Source organism: Mycteria americana, chromosome 2 (genome assembly GCF_035582795.1).
Source record: "Mycteria americana isolate JAX WOST 10 ecotype Jacksonville Zoo and Gardens chromosome 2, USCA_MyAme_1.0, whole genome shotgun sequence".
Lineage (NCBI taxonomy): Eukaryota > Metazoa > Chordata > Aves > Ciconiiformes > Ciconiidae > Mycteria > Mycteria americana.
Genome location: NC_134366.1, coordinates 4,505,010 through 4,525,731, shown reverse-complemented (window position 1 = coordinate 4,525,731; position 20,722 = coordinate 4,505,010). Strand labels below are relative to the sequence as shown.

The window sequence follows — 20,722 nt, the reverse complement described above, 5'->3', positions numbered from 1 at the left end:
GCCTTTGCTAGCTCACTGACAAATAAGCTTCACAATATGCAGACCCAAGGGTATGCCAGACATAGAGCAATGCTCTAATATACAGTGAGATCTCAGGGGACCAAGAGGAGAAAACAACCAGGCTGTTCAAGAAACAAATCCTGCCTATGCGCTGACAGGGTAAAGATGTGACTGTAGATGAACCGTTTAACCTTGTGTTGTTTGCCTCCCAAGGATTACTACTATCTATCTGTGAAGGCTCTGTACACAGTGGGATACAGCACTTCTCTTGTTTCCCTCACCACTGCCATGGTTATCCTGTGTCGTTTCAGGTGAGTCAGGACATGAGCAGTGAGCTGCTCAGTCACTGGAGGAAAGAGGCTGGAGCTCATCGGCCCAAAACAATGTTTAAGCTTTTATCCACCAGATGTAGAATAAGAGGGAGATGACCCTTTAACAGAGTTGTTCCCCCAGCTTGGACACACTCCAGTAGTCACATTTCGGCACACTGTAGATGCAACTGCAGAAGCTGAGGGTCTATTTTATGCAACTGCATGCTTATACAGAAAAGTCCCCAAATCCTCTTTTTGATCAGGTTTAGGGTCAGTATTATCCATACTTTTGACTTTCAGATGTAGCTATTCTTATCACCAAGGTCTAAGAGCTCTGGCCATGTGTGCAGATAGGCCTAGTGAGCTATTTCCATGAAAGAAAAGTCTTTTTTTTCTTTTTCTTCTTTTCCTCTCCCTTGCTCTTTCCTCTCTAGGAAGCTTCACTGCACTCGAAATTTTATCCACATGAACCTCTTTGTTTCATTCATCCTGCGTGCAATATCTGTATTCATTAAAGATGGGGTTCTTTATGCTGAACAGGATGGCAACCACTGTTTTATCTCAACGGTAAGTAAAACCAAAGCCAAAGCCTTTTCCTTTATTTTTTTCAGTATGAGGTAACAAAAAATAATGAGGCAGGCAGCAGTCTGTTGGGTATCGTAGGCTGAGAAGCTGTTGGGAGAGAAGGTAATTGGTGGTAAGGTTCCCGCCAGGTTCACAACAAAACTGTGGATGGTATTGTCTCATGATGTCATCAGTGTGCAGCGGTCTGTCCTTTAGGACAAACCTATAAGTTTCGGTTTCTTACTCTGCTCAGGTTGTTTCTCCCTTTCACAGATCTGCACAGTGATAGGTGGGATGAGAGTAGACACAAGCAATTTCCTTCATCTGAAGGTGTGGTGTGTTTTTTCTCCAGAGCCTTATTTTTTCTGGAAGTCAGGCAAAGTCATGTGTAGAGACGGTGACCATTCAGACATAGAAAATACCCCTGATGGTCACACTCTCAAAAAATCATTAGTATTAGCCACATGTTTGTCTCTGAAGTCAGTGGTTTCATGGAAAGCAGTGTGTTTCATAGATACACTTAGCTATATATTATATGTAAATCCCAATCCCTTTCACATTTAAGGCTATTATTTGATTTGATAAATCAGCTCACCAGGTGTAATAATGACGGAATTACAGTGAGTTCTCAAACTGAGATCTCCTTTATCCATCCAGTTATGAGCTAAATTATTTATGAGTCACTTCCACAAGGAAAGTGCAGCTGTGCAGTTTCTTAGTCAGCCTTTTCTTTGTCATTGAAACTAGTTTTTGCTTTTAATTCTTCTGCATGATAAAGCTGAAGCCATGTTAGATCTGTACTTTGTTCACACCAGTCTTCTAATAGTGGCATCTGCCTCTTTGTTTTGAAACACTTGAAGCATAAAAAACATTAAAATTAGCCATCTAATGACCAGATCTTCAGCCCTGGTAGAGCTTCCATGAAGAAACTCAGGATCTGATGGTTTAAACATATTGGTTGTAGAGGATGTACTCCAGAGGATGGAGTAAAAGTGGGAACCAGTCAAAATTGTCAGCCTCCCACTGCCCCAGGCAGGAGCCTCCAGTTTATACACTGATTCTGCTCTGATTTGTTGAAAAGTCCTACTGTTGTAGGACTAATGAAGTCTCACTGGGATGCAACTCTGGAAAGACAAGTGTGTCCTATTCTCACAGAGTCAGGGTAGAGCTCGGCTTCTACCTAAGGCTTTTATCATAGAACCATAGGATCATTTAGGTTGGAAAAGACCTTTAAGATCATCAAGTCCAACCAGTAACCTAGCACTGCCAAGTCCACCACTAAACCGTGGCCTTAAGCACCACATCTACACATCTTTTCAATACCTCCAGGGATGGTGACTCCACCACTTCCCTGGGCAGCCTGTTCCAATATTAGGAAGAAATTTTTCCTAATATCCAACCTAAACCTCCTCTGGTGCAACTTGAGGCCATTTCCTCTTGTCCTATGGCTTGTTACTTGGAAAAAAGACTGACACCCACCTCACTACAACCTCCTTTCAGGTAGTTGTAGAGAGCGATGAGGTCTCCCCTCAGCCTCTGCTTCTCCAGACTAAACAATCCCAGTTTCTTCTTTTTTTTCTTTTTAATTTTGTCCACTACTTTTCACCCCAGTAAATGAATAAAAGCTTCTATAGTTTTTTACAATAAATCATGCTGCTTTCTTTACACTTACACTTGCTTTCATTTTCTGTCCCTGAGTGACAACACCCGCAAATAGCAAGGAAGTAAAATTCTCAGCTGCACACAGGAGGGTGCATCCTTTCTGATCCCACTCTCAGGTCTTTCCACAATATCCTGCCATTTCACATCCTTCCTTAGGTTTCTCAATACGCAACTGGATTCTTTTCTTCTCTGCACTTAGTCCTTGGAAGGGGGCTTAAATCTAGCAATTAGCGTCCATTGACAATGTGAACTCCCACTAATGCAAGACGTTCTTGAGCTCTCCGCAGACGCTTGTCGACCACCTCCCACTGGTAAAATTGGCTACCTGCCCTTTCAAACTTAGCTCTCTAAGTGGCACCTCACATTCTTCTCATGCTTTTAAAACTTGACTATTAAAAGTGTATAATACCAGTCCCAGCTGTGTGCCTTTCCACTAAGAGATTTGGAGAGGCTGAAAGCATTTTCTCTATCTGTTAGGCGGAAACAACATGGAAATAACTTTGTTTTTCTTGATTCTCTGCAGGTGGAATGCAAAGCAGTGATGGTGTTTTTTCACTACTGTGTCATGTCCAACTACTTCTGGCTTTTCATTGAGGGATTGTACCTTTTTACTTTATTGGTAGAAACCTTTTTCCCAGAGAGGAGATATTTCTACTGGTACACTATTATTGGCTGGGGTATGTGACATTTCTTGTCTAAAATATGTCTCGGTGTGCAAGATGACTCCACGAACCATCTAATATTTCCACATACAGTTTCAATGTATAGTTTTAGTCTTTGTATAGAAGCACCAATGCAGACTGAACCGTGTTGTGCTTCTTTGTCTGAATAGAGTTGAACTGAAATCCGGAGGACACCACATCTCTTGCAGAGATGTAGCCCACAACTGAGAATTGCGTTCTACAGGATATGATCTTAATGCCAAGTTCTTCAGCTTAATCAAATCTGCAATGCTAAGTCTAGTACATTTTCTGAGACTTCCTTTGTGCCTTTCTTCCAGATAATAGCTAAATTGAAAATGTATCCAAAGCGTATCCACAGATGGTCATCCTATCTGGATGGGAAATGGAAACTTGCAATGGGAAGAAACAAGATTTGTTTCAGAAAGTCCCGTTGTACAATGATAATCAGTGTAATTATTTTTCATTCTGGCCTGCTGGAGATAAATTGATTCCTGCAACATGTTAATCCAAACAGTTCTTTGCTGACATTTTTGGGCAGAAGTCAGATGATGAATGCAGAACAATACATTCATTTTATATGTACCCTAAGAAGGTTAAACTCAATTTTTATACTTAAACAAACATACTTCTGAAATAATCTGGAAATAATCCTGTATATTTATGCGTAAAGTCTACAAAAAACCCACATCTTAAACTATTCTTCTCTGAAAAAAAACATTCTCATGTAACCTGAACCTTCAAGTAATCCACAGCTGGTGGGTTTTTTTCCCTCCTGAGATAGCTGTATATACACAAAAATTCTCATCTCCTGGCAAAGACTCCCTACAATAGGAGCAAAGGTATACAGAAGAAAGAAGAGAACAAGTGATCAGAAATAACCAATAGCATAAAAAGGCTATTGGAAAAGGAAGGCTATTGAAAAAGAAACTATTGGAAAAGGATGTTCAAAGTTCTCCTTGTACTATCCACAGATGTATAATCACATTATAGCTGAGATATAAGGCTGTTTTCAAAGAGAACTTGGGGGTTATGTATATGAAAATGTGACAATTATAAAAGAAAACAATGTGTAAACCTTTGCAATCTGAACATAAATCAGAGGTTGGGTTCCTTTAATTACACAAATTTCATATCTGTAGGTTTGTATGAATGTGAGAATATTGCAACACAGCATATTAACTGTTTGGTTTTTTTTTAAATCAGTCTCTGTAATGAAAGAACTACCCAGATGGATTCACTCTGTAATGCAACCTCAAAATATTTGGTCTTGAGTTGAATACCATAAATAATATCTAGCTGTTCAGTTTATAGATATCACTTCATATTCAAAGCAGTATCAATAATATCCATTAATAACACTAAGAGACTCTCCAAATGTGGATGGTTTTGGTTTTGTTTTAAGCACAATATTTTCTCAGCGCCTGCGTATTTCAACTTGAACAGCAGTTCCCCTGACCTGGTAGGAGCAATTGGCACTTGGCAAGACCAGAAGCACTTCCAGACTCTGGATGCAAGTCAAGCAGGGCAAAAGCAGCCCCTCAGCTCAGAGCTGATGGGGAGGGAGTTGCATTGAAACAGCAATAAACAAGAGCTCGGCATTTTGCAGCATCTGGATGTTTATCTGTTTCTTAAAATGTGCTGAGTACACCAGTGTCCTCATTTGATTAAAGAGAACTACATATGGCTGTGTCGATCCAGACATTTTTTTCCTCTTAAATATGCAGTATGCTGGTAAGTTCTCCAGATAGACTGCTGTCTTCCTGAGATCTCTCCTAATACCTGCTCCTTAGGGCAGAAATACAGTCAGCAAGAATAGCTCTCTTCTCAGCCTTTGAGGCTTCTCTGTTGTCTAATGTTACTCAGAAGCTGAAAAGAAGGTGATGAAGAGATATATATATCTTTTGATGTAAAGAACAGTAATGTGAGTGTATGTATATTCATACAGCAGATGGTTCAAAACTCCAAACTGATCTGAAACATGCTTTTTGAACTATATTTTTATGACACATTTAGTCTAATTCTGCCTTCCTGCCCATGTTTCAGACTTGGAACACTATTCATACCATCAAACTTTATATAATGCAAATCAGTGCAAACTAGATAGCACGTCAGACCCATGATTGATATTTAAAGATTATTTTTATTATTGTGCATCTGTTAAGTGCACAAAGATCTCAATGTTTTCTAGGTATTCTCATGTGAGAAAAGCAGACTTCAATTTAAATTAAATATGCATGATTTCTTCTCCCCAAAGCCTGTCATTTTATTTCTCTTTATTATTTTCCTTTCAAATATTTCTGTGTGTGCTTTTTTAAAGAGGAGGGCTTCATCAGTCATCTAGGTCTAACAGGGATATTTTTATTTCTGATAACAGGAATATGAGATTTGACAGAGACTCACTTAAGTGGATTCAGTCGAATGACTAATTAATGTGACATCAACACAGCCTTGCAAAATATATGAAACATAATTGTTCCTGTCAACTTATGACAGTCTTGTTCACCGCTGCAAGCTGGGGTTATCAAGGTCCTTGTTTTGTTTGCTTTTGAGAACTTTATTTTTCCAGTGGTGCCTGAACAGATATCTCTGGAGAGATCTTTCATAGTCAAAGGTTTTATTTGCCATAAAATGTAGATCCAACTTACCCAGAGTTTTCTTGTAAGACTGCGTTATTTTATAAAAGTATTTCCACTGAAAAGCTGCACTTTAGTGTTTTCAGGAAGGAAAATAAATCCAGGTTTCTCAGTGGATTCTTACTGTTTTCATATAATTTGTATTTTACATGCATTTTTTAAAGAGTAACAAAATGTCTGAAATAGAAATGAAATTCTTGCTCCCAATATTCTCTTTTGGGAGTTTGGTTGCTTTTTTTTTTTCATGAAAAAAAAAGAAACATTCCCATGAGTAATGGAATACTATCCTCTACTGATTTATTTTGGTTGAATAAGTAAAGCAAAATCAGTTATTTACAAAATAACAGAGAAAATGCAATATATGCAAATCATTTAGAACAAAACCACATAAGAATACAAAGAATACAATAATCCCATTACAGCTCAACATCTGCCACTCTCCAATTATTGCATAATTACAGTAGCTCTAGACACGGAAGCTGATGTCACTGCTTTTATTTTGTACAGACTATGTTTTAATGTTCGTGCAACAAGATGCAGTACAAAAACTTTGAGCAATGACTTGAAACAACATCATTCTTTCCTGTTATCAGGTTTGCTTCTGCAATCCCACCAAGACTAACCCATCCTCCGACCGACATAGAGGTTTCTAGAGCTCTGAATTAATGTAATGAATTGCATTTTTTCATGCATGAGTGCTATTAGGAAATAAAACCTCAGTGGAGAGGTTGCAAAAAGTGCTCATTGCTGAGTACTAAATGTGACTAGACTGCTAATGATATCACCATCTTATCTTCTGCAGGTACCCCAACAATTTGTGTTACTGTCTGGGCAGTGCTGAGACTTCACTTTGATGATACTGGGTAGGTATTGCTGTGTGGGAAATCATTTCACGTGCATTCAGCACGATGGCAAGGTTGAAACAAATATAGTGATCAGAGGACATGACTACTTTCTCCTTCCATTTCTGACATTGATTTGTGTATGCAAGAAGTTCAGGTCCAATGTTCAACCTCGAGTGCTTTCCTGTTCAGCTGCATAAATAGCCATAGTTCCATGTTTATGTCCCTGTTGCACTGGTGAATTCATGAAAGAAGATGTAGGCATCTACCCTGTAAACCTGGAGCTGACCCAGTGGCTCTCTGTTCCCTACTCAGTTAAATTACTGGAGTCCAGGATATGATTTATGTCATCTTTAAAGAGCTGTCAGGTGAATCACACCTGTGACTGTCTTCTCCTCTCCAACTGATTATGAAGGAAGACTAATGTGATGAGCTAATCTCTAGAAATTATTGCAGATATCTCTGATGTGATGAGTGAAATCTGCACAAGGAGTTGCTGAGCTTTGATTTACAAAGGCAGTTAGGAGTTTAGCTTCCCCTTAGGGAATTTTTTTCAACAAATCTAGTGGGGGAGATGAGTAGAGGTGAGACAGAAATCCACATCCTGTCTTCTGTGTGAAAAAAAAATGAGATGGAATAATTTCAGAAGGAATTCAAGAGGGTAGATTCCAACCAACTGGTCTCTTTCTGTAGGGAAAAAACCCTGCAAAGATCCTGTATCCTTTTCTAAAGGACCAGAAGAAAAGGCTGCTCCCAGACATGGCCCTGCACATCTCAGTAGTCAGTAGATTGACTGGCCTGATAGAACAGCAGACATAGCTGGTAGGAATGGACATGAACGTACACCTTGAAAATACAAACTTAGCAATGTTTTTTCATGATAGCTATGTTTGAAATTGGTGAAATGTTAGGAAAAATGCTAGGAATGAGGGAAACTGAAGTTGGACTAGGTGATTGTTGTGGGTCTCTTCCCCCCACATCTCTTTCAACTGAAATAGTCTAATCTTTTCTATTCTATTCTATTCTATTCTATTCTATTCTATTCTATTCTATTCTATTCTATTCTGTTCTGTTCTGTTCTATTCTATGCTATTCTATTCTACTGTACTCTACCCTACTCTACTCTACTCTATTCTATTCTAAAATTTGGAAAATCCAGCAGTGGTCCTTTGAAAACCTTGATCTGAGTGAAAGGTGTCATTATGTACCCAAGTCCCATTTTTGAGAGGTTTAGGCATATGTTTTAATTTGGCCTTATACTAGAGATACCTGGATCCAAAATTTGCCCAAGACTCACTGTTCTGTCAGGTTTTCTTCATCCTTGTTCTTTCATGCGGTTTTTGGAAAGCACATAAAGCTCTTCCTCCACTGGGGATGCCAGTGCTTTGACCCAATGTTCTATTTTGACACTAAGACAAATTAAATAATTTATTTCCATGCAAAACAAACCAGAAACCCCTGTTGTGTCATTATTATGATTACAACACTGGTCCTAAATGCATTAATTTATCTTAGGAACAGTCCTTGCATTTTGTGGGTAGGGGGAATGTCTCGCAGAAGGAAAAATAAGAAAAAGAAAAACAAAAAAGCCTTTCATTTTTTTTTAGTTAGAGAAGCTATTTAGCATGCAACACATTTAGACAGATTCTAGCTGAGCGTCTCAGTGGTTACTTTTCAAAAATCAGCAAGCATTGTTCTGGAGGTGGGGGAGAAGCCAACATGAGCCTGAAAACATTGCAGAAATTACTGAACTGGGAAACCACAGTCACAAAGGCATGGACTAAAATACAGACTGTGAGCCTGAGTGTCCTCCTCTTGCTCCTTGTAAAACTGGCAGAGCTCCCTTGACTTCAGCTCCTGATTCACATAACTGTAAGTGACAGGTCTGCGGAGATAAATGCAACTGTCTGTTTATCCGGAGCTGTGCTACTGAATTAAATGGAGTTATTCCAGATGTACACCAGAGACGTAACAGAGATCAGACTCTGGCCTTTTCGCATGGAAATCACATCCCTCCCCCATCCCACTGGCTCCCTTCCCTTCATCCATCCTGAAAAAGTCCTGTGTCTGACCTCCACTGTAGCAATGCATTTGAAAGAAATTAGGGAGCCTGTTTATGTAGTACAGCTTGTTGGGTGATATTACAGACTGTTCTGTTGTGCATTGCTTTTTTGTTCTCCTGGTCATGTTCATCTGAGGAGAAGATGGTGTTTCTTCTACCACATCCATCCTATAGATGTCACAGGGACTGGACTAAAAAAGTCCTTGAAAAAACATTTGTGTGAGCTTGATCTGATTCGTTGTTGACATCTGCAAGGTAGATATTGGTAACTGGGCTTGCTGGGGACACATCCTGTAAAAGGAGACAAATAGGTCTAAGAAGAAGAGGCATTTGTAGGGGATGAAGTATCACCCCAGAGTCCACATTTAAAATACATCAGTGTGGTAAAAAAAACCCAACAACCTCCATGTGTCTATTTGTCCCAACCAGAGTCCGGGATAATTAGCTGGGCTGTAGATGTCTTCAGTACAGATGACAGGAACTAGAGCAGGTAGATTCTGTCCCCTGTAATTTCTCATTTCTACGCAGACAAATTGTGATACGTCAATGCCTGTTTGTACAGCCAGATTAATATTAGAATTTGTTCAGATTCTTCCAGCATTGATCAACTCACTAAAGACTTTCAGGGTAGATTTAATGTGCATCTTAGAGAGGGTGAGCTCTGCAAATAGTGGGTAATTTTCAGAAGAGGGCATCTAATTTATAAATACATACAAAGAATTAAAAAAATAATTGGTGATTTTAGATGCTTTTTTTTTTGTGGTATACAATTGTTGATAACTGAAAAGAGCCTGATTTCCAGGCTGTGGGTGAGGAGGATTTCCCTCTGAACATTTGTCCCTTTCCAAATATTTTAAGTTGGGTATCCAAAGTTAGGTAACTCAGAAATGTTACTTTGCATTTGAAAATCTCAGCCATCAGTCCCATAGATTTTGGAGGATTTTAATTTTCTAGGTTTTATAGACAGAAGCAAAAATATGTAATTTTGTGCAAATTTGACATCCCAGCTCTAAATTTTCTCTCTTCTCACCAGCTTTACCACACACACCCTTATTGTTGGTTTTATGGGAATCCAGTAAAATATTGTTCAAGTGAAATATAATAAATATTGTTCAACTGAAAATATAAGTTCAACTCAAATTTCTAAACCAGACATCACTCAGCTGCTTGGGATTTCTCTCATATGCACTTTGATGATGGAATTTTAGCTGTGACTCCTCACACTCACACATGTATATAGTTTTGTTTAAAGATTTTCACTTTTCCCCCAGATGCTACCAGACTACCATTTAAATGACACAGAAGTTGCATTAAGCTCTCATAAGATCAGCAGTATTTTATCGCTGTTTGCTCTTTCAAATTGTTTCTTGGCATCTGACAAATGCACCATGACAACCACTGCTGGGACTTTTGGCTGTTGTCCCAGTGGGAGGGAAACCCTCCTTCTCAGAACTGCAGGTACAAAGTAGATACTTTTCTGTGATTTTATGTTTTCCAGAGGGAAGCATGAGGGGAAGAAAGTGGAGACAAATAAAAGACATTTTTTAACTGACAATCAAATTCTTAATGACTTAAAGTAGTGTAGCAGGGGTGGTGTGGCAGGGCAAATAAGATTTTTTTCCATTATTATTGTTTTTCTAGCTTTAAAAATATATGTTAAAGTTAAAAACCCATATGCATATGGGTTCCGTAATTAGCTTTCTCTACAAATGAATGTCCAAATGCATCTATATGGAATAAACTTCAGCAGAATCCTTTGGTGAATCTGGAGGAAGATCTTAAATGTTGTGGTAGAAATGCCATTTTTTTTTATGATCACTCACTCCCAACAGCTTAAAAAAGGAGCTGACCCCAACTGTTGTCCAGTACTTGAACCTTCTTAGGTGAATCCTTGCTCCTTGGTAGGACTTGCAATCCAGTGACTGGAAAATCATTTCTATACGTGAATACAACCAGTCTCAAGTATATCGTCCTGTACTACATACGTGTAAGAATCCTCATGTCAGGGTCAGGAACATTCATATTTATTTACCCTGGAAAGGTAACTGAGACATCAAACTTTGGAATAACCATCTCTTACCCTTCGAGGTTTCCCTGTCTTTTTTTCCCTTCTACTAAGATATTAGCTTAAAGGGACAATTTTACAGTTGTACTTATTGTAGACACAGAAACATGCATAGAGGCATCTTCCAAAATGGCTAAATTGTTTAGTAAGAGGTACCATTGAAATTGCCACAAAAATATATTTTACTTTCAGATAAGTTGGGTAAAGGATGTAAAAGAAAGCTACAACAGGGACAGACTAAAGAACTAGTACCTTTGAACCCGAATAAAATAAATTAGCTACAAGACCAATCTCCCACCCTCTGCCCCCTTAAAAATTGTTGTAAGTGTATTAACTTCCTTGTTATATCTTTATCTTTCTCTTTCCTTCTCTTTCCCCACCCCATTCTTTCATTAACGACTCCAGCTGCTGGGACATGAATGACAATACTGCCTTGTGGTGGGTGATCAAGGGTCCTGTGGTTGGATCAATCATGGTAAGTAGCACTTGGAGAAGGTGCTTTCTCAACACTTCTGAGGGCAAATAACCAATGCAAATAGCTTCAAATGGCTTTACAAACGATGCTGCATCTTCTGTGCTGGACTACTGGGCAGCTTGCCTGGATGTCCACCATTTGCCATCCACAATGCTAAGTAATTCCATTGTCATAAGGGAGATTTAGTACAACTTAAATGATCATGCACTGCCTGCAAGCAAAGACTATGTAGACAAGGAATTATTCAGTTGCTTAAACATAGGTACCAAATGCCATAAGTAAGACTCTAGAGCATACCCCATGCAACGCTACAGGCTTGGGGAAGAGCGGCTGGAAAGCTGCCTGGCAGAGAAGGACCTGGGAGTGTTGGTTGACAGCTGCCTGAATATGAGCCAGCAGTGTGCCCAGGCGGCCAAGAAAGCCAATGGCATCCTGGCTTGTATCAGGAATAGCGTGGCCAGCAGGAGTAGGGAAGTGATCGTGCCCCTGTACTCGGCACTGGTGAGGCCGCACCTCAAATGCTGTGTTCAGTGTTGGGCCCATCACTCCCAGAGAGACATTTTGGTACTGGAGCGTGTGCAGAGAAAGGCAACGAAGCTGGTGAAGGGTCTGGAGCAGAAGTCTTATGAGGAGCAGCTGAGGGAGCTGGGGTTGTTTAGCCTGGAGAAAAGGAGGCTGAGGGGAGACCTTATTGCTCTCTACAACTACCTGAAAGGAGGTTGTAGAGAGGTGGGGGTCGTTCTCTTCTCCCAGGTAACAAGTGATAGGACAAGAGGAAATGGCCTCAAGTTGCACCAGGGGAGGTTTAGACTGGATATTAGGAAATTTTTCTTCACTGAGAGGTTTATCAAGCATTGGAACAGGCTGCCCAGGGAAGTGGTTGAGTCGCCATCCCTGGAAGTATTTAAAAGACATTTGGATGAGGTGCTTAGGGACATGGTATAGTGGGCATCTTGGTAGTGTTAGGTTTATAGTTGGACTCGATGATCTTAAAGGTCTTTTCCAACCTATACGATTCTGTGATTCTGTGATATTGAGCATTTGCCTGGGGCTGGCACATATGACACAGGAGGTATGGAAATCCTGTGCCATTTGGGGTGGCAGCTGAAGGCCAAGTGGGACAACCCAGGGTATCTAAAACAATACTAAATGCCAGTGACTAGGAAACTGGACTATGTGTGTTGAACTGAATTCATTTCACAGCTACATTTATTGATCTAATACTAGCTTTATAATAGTATCGTGGACATAGTGCAAGATGTTCAATTGTCAACAAGGTATCGAAGCTCTCTTTATTTGATGGAGGTCTTGGATTTGACTTAAGTGATGCTAGATACCTGTGTATGGATGACTGAGAGGTTCTAAAGTTCCCTGTTTGGACTCCAGCTGCTGCCCCAAAAGAATATGGGAATTTTAATATGGTGTTGGGCTCCTCCAGTTAGGAAATTAAATTGAGGCCCTAGACAATATGGTTAGTGGCACCTGAAAAGCTGTTTGTCTTATCACGTGTAGGTGTCTAATTCTAGGCATGCTAAGTTGCTCTCCATACTACAGTGACAGCACTGGCCAGGTCTTCATTGACTGTTGTGGGAATTTAGACATCCAGCTCACAGGTAGCTATCTACATGTAGGTGTTTATCAGGTTTAGTGCTTCTCCTTTTAAGTATTTGGACAGATCTCTAAAGTACAGTAACCTTCAGACACATTAAAGGTAATTCAGCTAATAACACTGAAGAGTATTGAGATGGATAGGGTCCAATGGTCTGGGGTTTTTGTGATACCGATGTATGTGAATTTCCATGCTTTACAGACGTATTCTATGAAGGATCACATTTTGGCTTTGGGGAATGGGTTATACCTGGCTTCTATTCAAGGCATTAAAGATTCAAGCAACTAGCAAGGGATGACTGGGCTTCTCCATTCATTTGTAGTCCTCAGATCAGATAGAAAATACTTCTGAAACAGATGCTCACATCTAGTTTAAGTTCTTGGGCTCCTTACAGGATTAAAAGATTGCATAAGAGACCAACTTAAATTTTCCACTGTTTTCTTCTGGTGTTAATATGAAGTCAAAGCATCAAAATAAACGGATTTAATTAATCACCAAATTTTTAAAAATATATCTGTAATGACATGATTCTACAAAAGAGAAGGTGCCCAGTATGACATGAAACTAAAAGACATGAAGAAGAACATTAAACATGCCCACATACACATGCGCTCCTCCCCTCCCAAAAACATTAGAGGTCATCTCATCTTGGGACAGATTCAGCCAAGCAGAGGGAAAGTGACACAACTTGGGATTTCCAGGAAAGAGGAGACACTAAATTGTGACTGATTAATGCTGTTAAACTGAGAAATGCCTTAATTCAGAGAATGTGAGATAAAGATGATTTTACTGTTGAGATCTTTGCTATATGGTTTTGATGTGCTAGGATCTTTCTTTTTATTCTTTGCACTGTTTGATAATGAAAATGTTGAAATCTTTTTGCTTATGTTTGTCTTACTTGGTGCTTGGGACTGAAGAAATTCTGCCTTACTTTAGCTGATGCAAGGGGGATATTTTTGCCTGGAAAAGGGGTGATAAGATGCTTGTAAACTTATCCCATTACTCCTGACCATATAAAACTTCTAGACTGCAGTTTGGAGAAGAATAAGGCAATGAAGCCAGCAAGTCACTGGGAATGTCTCATTCTCATATTTGAAAAAAATATATCATTGTCATTATTTTTTCCTTTCTTTTTCCCCTAGATAAACTTTGTGCTTTTTATTGGCATAATTGTGATACTTGTGCAGAAACTCCAGTCACCAGATATCGGGGGCAATGAATCCAGCATTTACTTGTAAGTACAAATAAAGCAGTAATCAATTTCGATTTCTAATATACACATAGGAAAAAAGACAAAGTCAAAACCACTCCTCATCTGAAGTAATGTGATTTTGAAAAAGAGTCACAGGATCTATTAAATTTATTTGATTGATTTTGACTTGTTTTTAAATCCAAAAGCCACTAAAGTGCATTTTAATGCCAGCTTTCACCTTTCTTTAAAAGGCCTAGAAAAAAACCCATAAATACAAGATTAAAAAAACCCTCAAACTTCTTTAGAGGTCAGTTATCTGGAAATTAACATACTGACCAGGCAGAAGTATTATTATACTCGTGGGACAGTCTGCTGTGCTTCATACGTTCTGGGGACATGGCCCAAAGTTCATTGAAAGCAATGAGATTTGGCAAAAAGAATTCATTAACTTTGGACTGAATCCTAATTTAGGAAGATCTCCTAAAGTTGCTTATGTTCATGTTTCTGGTAACTTTGAATGCATTCAACTTAAGCCAAACAATTCCCCCACACAGCTAGAATTGCTTAAAAATGCACAACAAATCCTAAAAATTTCCTTTAGAAGTTTTAAAACTTTCTTTATGGTTTACATTTTTTTAAAGCCGGCATCCTTTTTGTTAGTTTCCACCTCATTAGAGGACAGAGATTGGCCATTTGAGATGGTCGTCATTCCCATTTTGAGTGCATGCAGTCATTCTCCATATAAAAATTATATAATCATTTTGAATAACTAGGATATGCGGCAGCACATTTGGTGTTTTTTTGGCTTTTCAGCCTAAACACCACGCATATTTCCTTTGTGATTTTTTGTGAGCTCTAGCGATTTCTAGCACTCATAAACATAGGTAAGACTATTTGATTTAACACTGGATTCCTGGTGAAAAAAGGCAAGTCATGCAAACCTTAAATAAAAATAAAAGATGTCAGGGTAAAGTAGGAGATCTTTATTTTGTATACTTTTTTTTTAAATTATCCAGGGATCAGTTTCACCCTAAGTAGCCACACTTATAGTATAATGATGTCATCCATCTAAATGATAATTTTCAGGGAAAAATGTGTCCTCCAGCTGCCTATTTTTCTTCTCTTCTTTCCTATTGTCCTGTTTACATTTACATGAAATGGTAATATTTTATGCCTCACTTTTTCATCTCTGTAGTCAGCCATCCACTTATTGAAAGTACTGCCCTTGAAGTTTGCTTTAAACTGTGTTTCCACAGACAAAAATAATGCTTTAAATTCATTCTGAAGGTGGATATTTCTCAGAATTAAAACTCAGGAGGAAGCGTAGTGAATAGGTTAACTGTATGCATGGTTTGCCTAGGGCTTGCATGAAGACTTCCCACGTATGTACTGCTGGGAAGTCATCCACTGAATCTTAGGTTGTAATTAGCACCCAAGATGTGCAGAGCTAGTTCTGATTACGACCTGCTAAGTGCATGTTTGGTGTCTGCTGCACATCTCTCACATATGAAGCAAAGCATGCCATAGACTGCAGTGATTTAACTAGACTATAAAACATCCTTGTCATTTTTGATCAATATGGTGACTGGGTTTTACCGATATTTTTCCTATGTGTATAGTTAGCCACCAAAACCAAGAGAAAACATCATATTTTCTGTTTCATTCGCTGCCATTATTTTTCATATTTTTTTGCAACTTTATAAATGGGTGTGTATAAATTGATCTTGCATTTATATATGTGTTATGAAGTGGAGTGTTGTTTATCCAAACAGATTTGACAACAGAAAAGTCACAGAGAAATGATAAAAAGAAATGAAATTAATGCAGATATACACCAGGCATACTCAATATTTGTGCACACATATCCTGTAAAAAGAGAGCTGTTATAACGAAGAAAAAAGATAGATCATAGTATGGTTATGTCACCATATTGAGATCTCCGTGGCATTTAGACTGTGGTCCATATTAAGCATGTCCTATTTTGCTGTTTCAAATTATTAAGTGTCATTCCATCAGACCAAATTCTCCATACAGATCTCTATTCCACAACATGTTTAAGTATTTTGCCTTTAGTACATGAGACAGATCAGTTGTGGTCAAGGAAGGATGTTCAGCCTGTTTCTGAAGGTAATAACACATTATATCTCCAGTAGTGATTGAGATTTACTTTGGTATCAGTCTTCCACTCTTTGGAATAACCATTGAGCCAGGGCTTCCATCCTCAAAAAAGAAAATAAAAGACCCCACAAAAATTTGGGGTTTTATTTTGGGTAGGATTTATTTTCTTCTTATGTGTATGGTACATGTTTATGTTCAGGCCCTTTTAATGATTATTTTTGTTAGGAAAATCTGCCTCCTGTTCTATTTTATAGACACTATGGTCATGGTTCTACAAATCACTTAAGCCTGTATTTGGTTTCAAAAGCCTTGGGGATGTGCTCAAATTCAAAGATTAATTATATATTGTTACCACTGCGTACTCATTATTAAAAATTCCCACTACCGAAGTTAGCTGCGAGCTATGACAGGAACACAACAGAAGAGTGCACTACTGGGGAACTAATGCTTAATTAATACAGTGTAGCCACTAGAAATCGTAAGACTTGCTTTAAAAAACCCCAAACAATAATTTGTATAATTTGCAGCACAATAATGAGTGCTTTATCCCCATAAAAAATCAGACTTTCTCTCTAAATAACCTTTCTGATGATCATTATATGCAATAGCCTTTGCCTTTAGGCTGACAAAAACTTGGAAACATTGTAGCTAATTCCTAACAATTTTCTGAAGTAGTAAAATGCTTTAGTGATTGAAAACTTCCATTTTATCAACTTGTATGTTCAGTCATTCATTACCAGTCTCATGCCTAATAGATCTTTCTTCACACATTTAATTCCCCCTCAAAGCTGCCTGCATGCTGCTGATCCCATTTCAGACTGAACATGTCAGTTCAAACAGCTCAAAACATGTCAGATTCTGAGAGAACAATAATTCCATCCTTCTTTCACTGATGTTTTAGATAGAAACTCCTCCTTATGGCTGAAATGATTGGGGGCTAGGTTCATCAAAAATATCTAAGCAGCTGAGGTAGGAATTAAAAAGGAAATAGAAGCCCCCCCTTTTAATGTTCATTTTAATTTTATGATTTTTGGTTGTTGTTTTTTTTTTCTGAGAACCTTAAGCAGCTTTCATACTTCCTCCCAGTAGTCATCATAATCATTATTTATTTTTTAATGTTAGGAGTGAACTGCCAAAGGCATAAAAAAGACATGACTTTGTTTCTTGAACCATGTTCCAGTTTCAGTTAACCTTGTGTCAGTCCTGAATAATTCCACCAAATTAAGCATCAAACCAACTCAAGTCCAGTAATACAAATGCAATAGATTTTTATCTGAGTGAGAAGTTCTGAGATCCTCAGGTGCTGGGGAAGCAGATAAAGTGATATTGATTGTATTCCTAGTGTAATTGAGACAACTATCTGCATAGTTCAGAGAGGTTTATTGCCCCATCTAGTGAATGAATTGCATAAAAATTGTAACGTGCCATGGTCATGGACATGATATACTTAATCCTATAGTACAAATGACAGTGTCTTGTATTTGTACCTGTATATTCAATCCAGTTAGATTTTACTTAATGTGCTTTGAAACAGAAAGCACTGCCTGACTTTTAGCAATGTCCAATTGCACGGTTTGTAAATATTTTGAAGAAGTAGTAGGTTATTTAGGGACATTGTTACACCATGTGCTGAAAGCCAAGTAGCACCACATCAGAAGTCCATGAATCCAATGTGGACTCACAGTTCTGGGGACTGGAAACACATATTCACAACCCTACTATGGCTGGCTCAGCACGCAGTGCGTCACATCAGGCCCACATTATTTGCATGTTTTTTCACACATCAGTCCATTGTCTGGAATTTTAGGGAAGGGTTAATAAATTGATCGGGCAAGATCTCACTGTTTCTCCCATGAGAAATCCAGCCAATAATGTGTAACATGGTATGTCAGAATCTGCTTTCAGGCATCCTGGTTTTGGTCAAGTTGTTGTAGAGAGAGTACATTCTCCCCCCAAAAAAGCCATATTCCCATAGAAATGCTTACACAAAGCTTAAATCCACGCTATTATTTTCATGAGCATTGTTGCATTGCTGAAAGAGTCATTATAGACAGAAGATCATCTAACAGTATCACTACCATAAAACACTACAGTATTTAAGTAGGTATGCATGATGTAGATGCATGCTGGAATAGCCCTTAAGGTTAAAAAGGCCCACACATTTCCATCAAGTCTTTGCTTACTCATTCATTTTTGAGGATCAAACACATTTAACTGAAAAAGCTTCTTTTTTTTTTTTTTTTTTTTTATTTCCAGTTTATCATGAATAGTATAATTTGGGAGGGGGAAGCTTGTTTCTGCTTTTGCTTTAACAGATTCTTCATAAATTTTGTATCACATGTTGAAAACTCAATGAAAAGAAAATAAACCCCACATATATCTAGCTAATTCAGGTCTACGTCATTCCTCCAATCAGCATCTTGCTGGAAAGAAAGGAGAAACATGGCATATATCATAGGTAGGTATGATTTTACATATGGTGCAAACTAGAGGGTTAGGGCAGGAGAAGCAATGTTGTAACGCAAATGTTTTGGTAAACAACACTCCTCTACAGTTCACCTACAAAGTCACTGGACACTCAATGATTCATTCTGCTACCGCTTTGTCTTGCTGCAAGTGCTCAGACTGCCAGCATTAATTATTGACAGGGTCTTCATGCCAAAAGTCTCATTTTTGACAAGAAAATGGCAGATGTTTGATGAACGGTATACTCTTTAGCATGGCACTTCAATTTCTTAACCCCAGGTACTATCAGTTGAGTGCTGGAATGCCCACTAACCCAGCAATGAAAGGAACTCGTGTCCCTGGGCTAATCCTTTTCTATCACAAGAAAATACAATGGAAAACATAGGCGATGATCATTTGGTGTCAGTGCATGATCAGCAAGGACCTAGTTCTCATTTCTAAGAAATGCTAGGAGAACAGATGTTTGCTACTTTGATTGACACTGATTCTTGATGGATTTATTTAATGCTCTAGAGAAAATGTTCTCATTTACAACTATTATACTTTTCATTTATATTTCCCAAGACAAATCATTATTTTGGGTGTTGGTTTGAGGTTTTTTTGGTTTCTGTTTTGGGGTTGGTTTTTTTTTTTTTGGGGGGGGGGTAATTTGTGTCAAATCTTTTCAGGTAGGATTGGAAAAAAATTGAGTGTACTCCTTAGGAATGTAAGTTCATGTAGGCTATGTACCATAATTAGCAAGAATATAATTACACAGGGATTTATTTATTTTCAGACAAAGTAATTGAAAACCCTGTTCTGCTTTGATTATCTATCTACAGATTTTCTGTGGTCTCAACTACTGTGAAATCAAACAGCACAGAATATTTAGTGTGTTTATAATGTTCCTGTGAGCTGTTATTCCTGTTGAACAGCTGAGGGTATGATGCACAAAGGGGGCTACTCAAAATACCCCCCAGTGCCTGTGGCAGGTAGAGGAGCATGAACGTACATCTTTGGTTGTCGAATCTAGCTTCCTAACCTAAACGCTGTCCTTTCCTCTGGTATGCATCTTTTATATTCTTACGGTGATGATGGGATCAGACCTAAAACTATGTCTACCTTGAAAGTGGTTTTGTTATTTTGTGGGCCACTTGCCAGAGTGATATTCCAGAAGAACAAATCAGTATTTTTAAAGGAAATTCTATCTATTTCCAATGATATATAAGCATTTTACTGGAGCTTTGACAGGCTCTGATTTTGAAATCATTGATCACAAAACTTGTTACTTGTGGTTACAAGATCATCTGTGATGAATGCAGTCTTAAAAAGTGCTCTGCTTCTGTTATTTTTAAATCCTTAGAAGGTGGTTAGAGTGCAAGTCCATTGTGCCTTGGCCTGCACAGGTGATGTCTGCATGATGGAGGCTGACTCCTGTTATTTTCTATTTTGAAGTAGTAAGGAAAATAGGATGACTTTTTCTTTAAACACTATTTGTGCACATTGCTGTAAGGTATTTTTATGGGCATTTTTATGGTTTCAATGTTTACGGACAGAGGAAAGGATACAACACTGATTTATATGGTTGATGAACTAGCTGACTTTTGAAACCTGCCTAAGTTTCATGCTTAACAATTCTCTAATAGTGACTTTAAATTTTCACTTGACTCCATGCTCTGTGGCAGCCTTAGAGAACAAGATTGTGTCCTAAATGAGCAAAGCACAGACTTTTTTTCCCCATCTGTTACAAGAGTAAGCCAGAACTGTAAAAGTGTGTGTTTGCATTTAAAAAGAAGCCACTAATAGATGGTCCTTCTCTAGAAAGATCAAGGAGGTGTGCAGGTTAGTGAGGAAGAGAACAATACTATGTTATATTCAACAGTGTGGTTCTCTTTATAGAAATGTTCCTTCCATTTTTTTAAGAAGAAACAGTAATGCAAAGCTTGATGGACTCTCAACAGTTCTATCAAGGGTTGGATTAACCCTCACAGCCCTGTTTCTGAGGTGGTTTAGGCACAAAAAAACGTTAAATAGTGTCTTATAAATTCCAGTTGAAATGTT

At 38.4% G+C, this 20,722-nt stretch overlaps 1 protein-coding gene across 5 annotated transcripts in view; it reads left to right on the top strand.

Moving 5' to 3' along the window:
- ADCYAP1R1 (ADCYAP receptor type I) overlaps window positions 1-20,722 on the top strand; it is a 153,966-nt gene that overhangs the window by 112,717 nt on the left and 20,527 nt on the right. For all 5 annotated transcript variants that reach the window (XM_075492268.1, XM_075492266.1, XM_075492264.1 and 2 more), the window contains 6 exons: window positions 214-311; window positions 746-878; window positions 3,061-3,214; window positions 6,656-6,716; window positions 11,228-11,297; window positions 14,049-14,140. In XM_075492268.1, coding sequence (XP_075348383.1) covers window positions 214-311; window positions 746-878; window positions 3,061-3,214; window positions 6,656-6,716; window positions 11,228-11,297; window positions 14,049-14,140 — 608 coding nt within the window. The remainder of the gene's footprint in view (window positions 1-213; window positions 312-745; window positions 879-3,060; window positions 3,215-6,655; window positions 6,717-11,227; window positions 11,298-14,048; window positions 14,141-20,722) is intronic.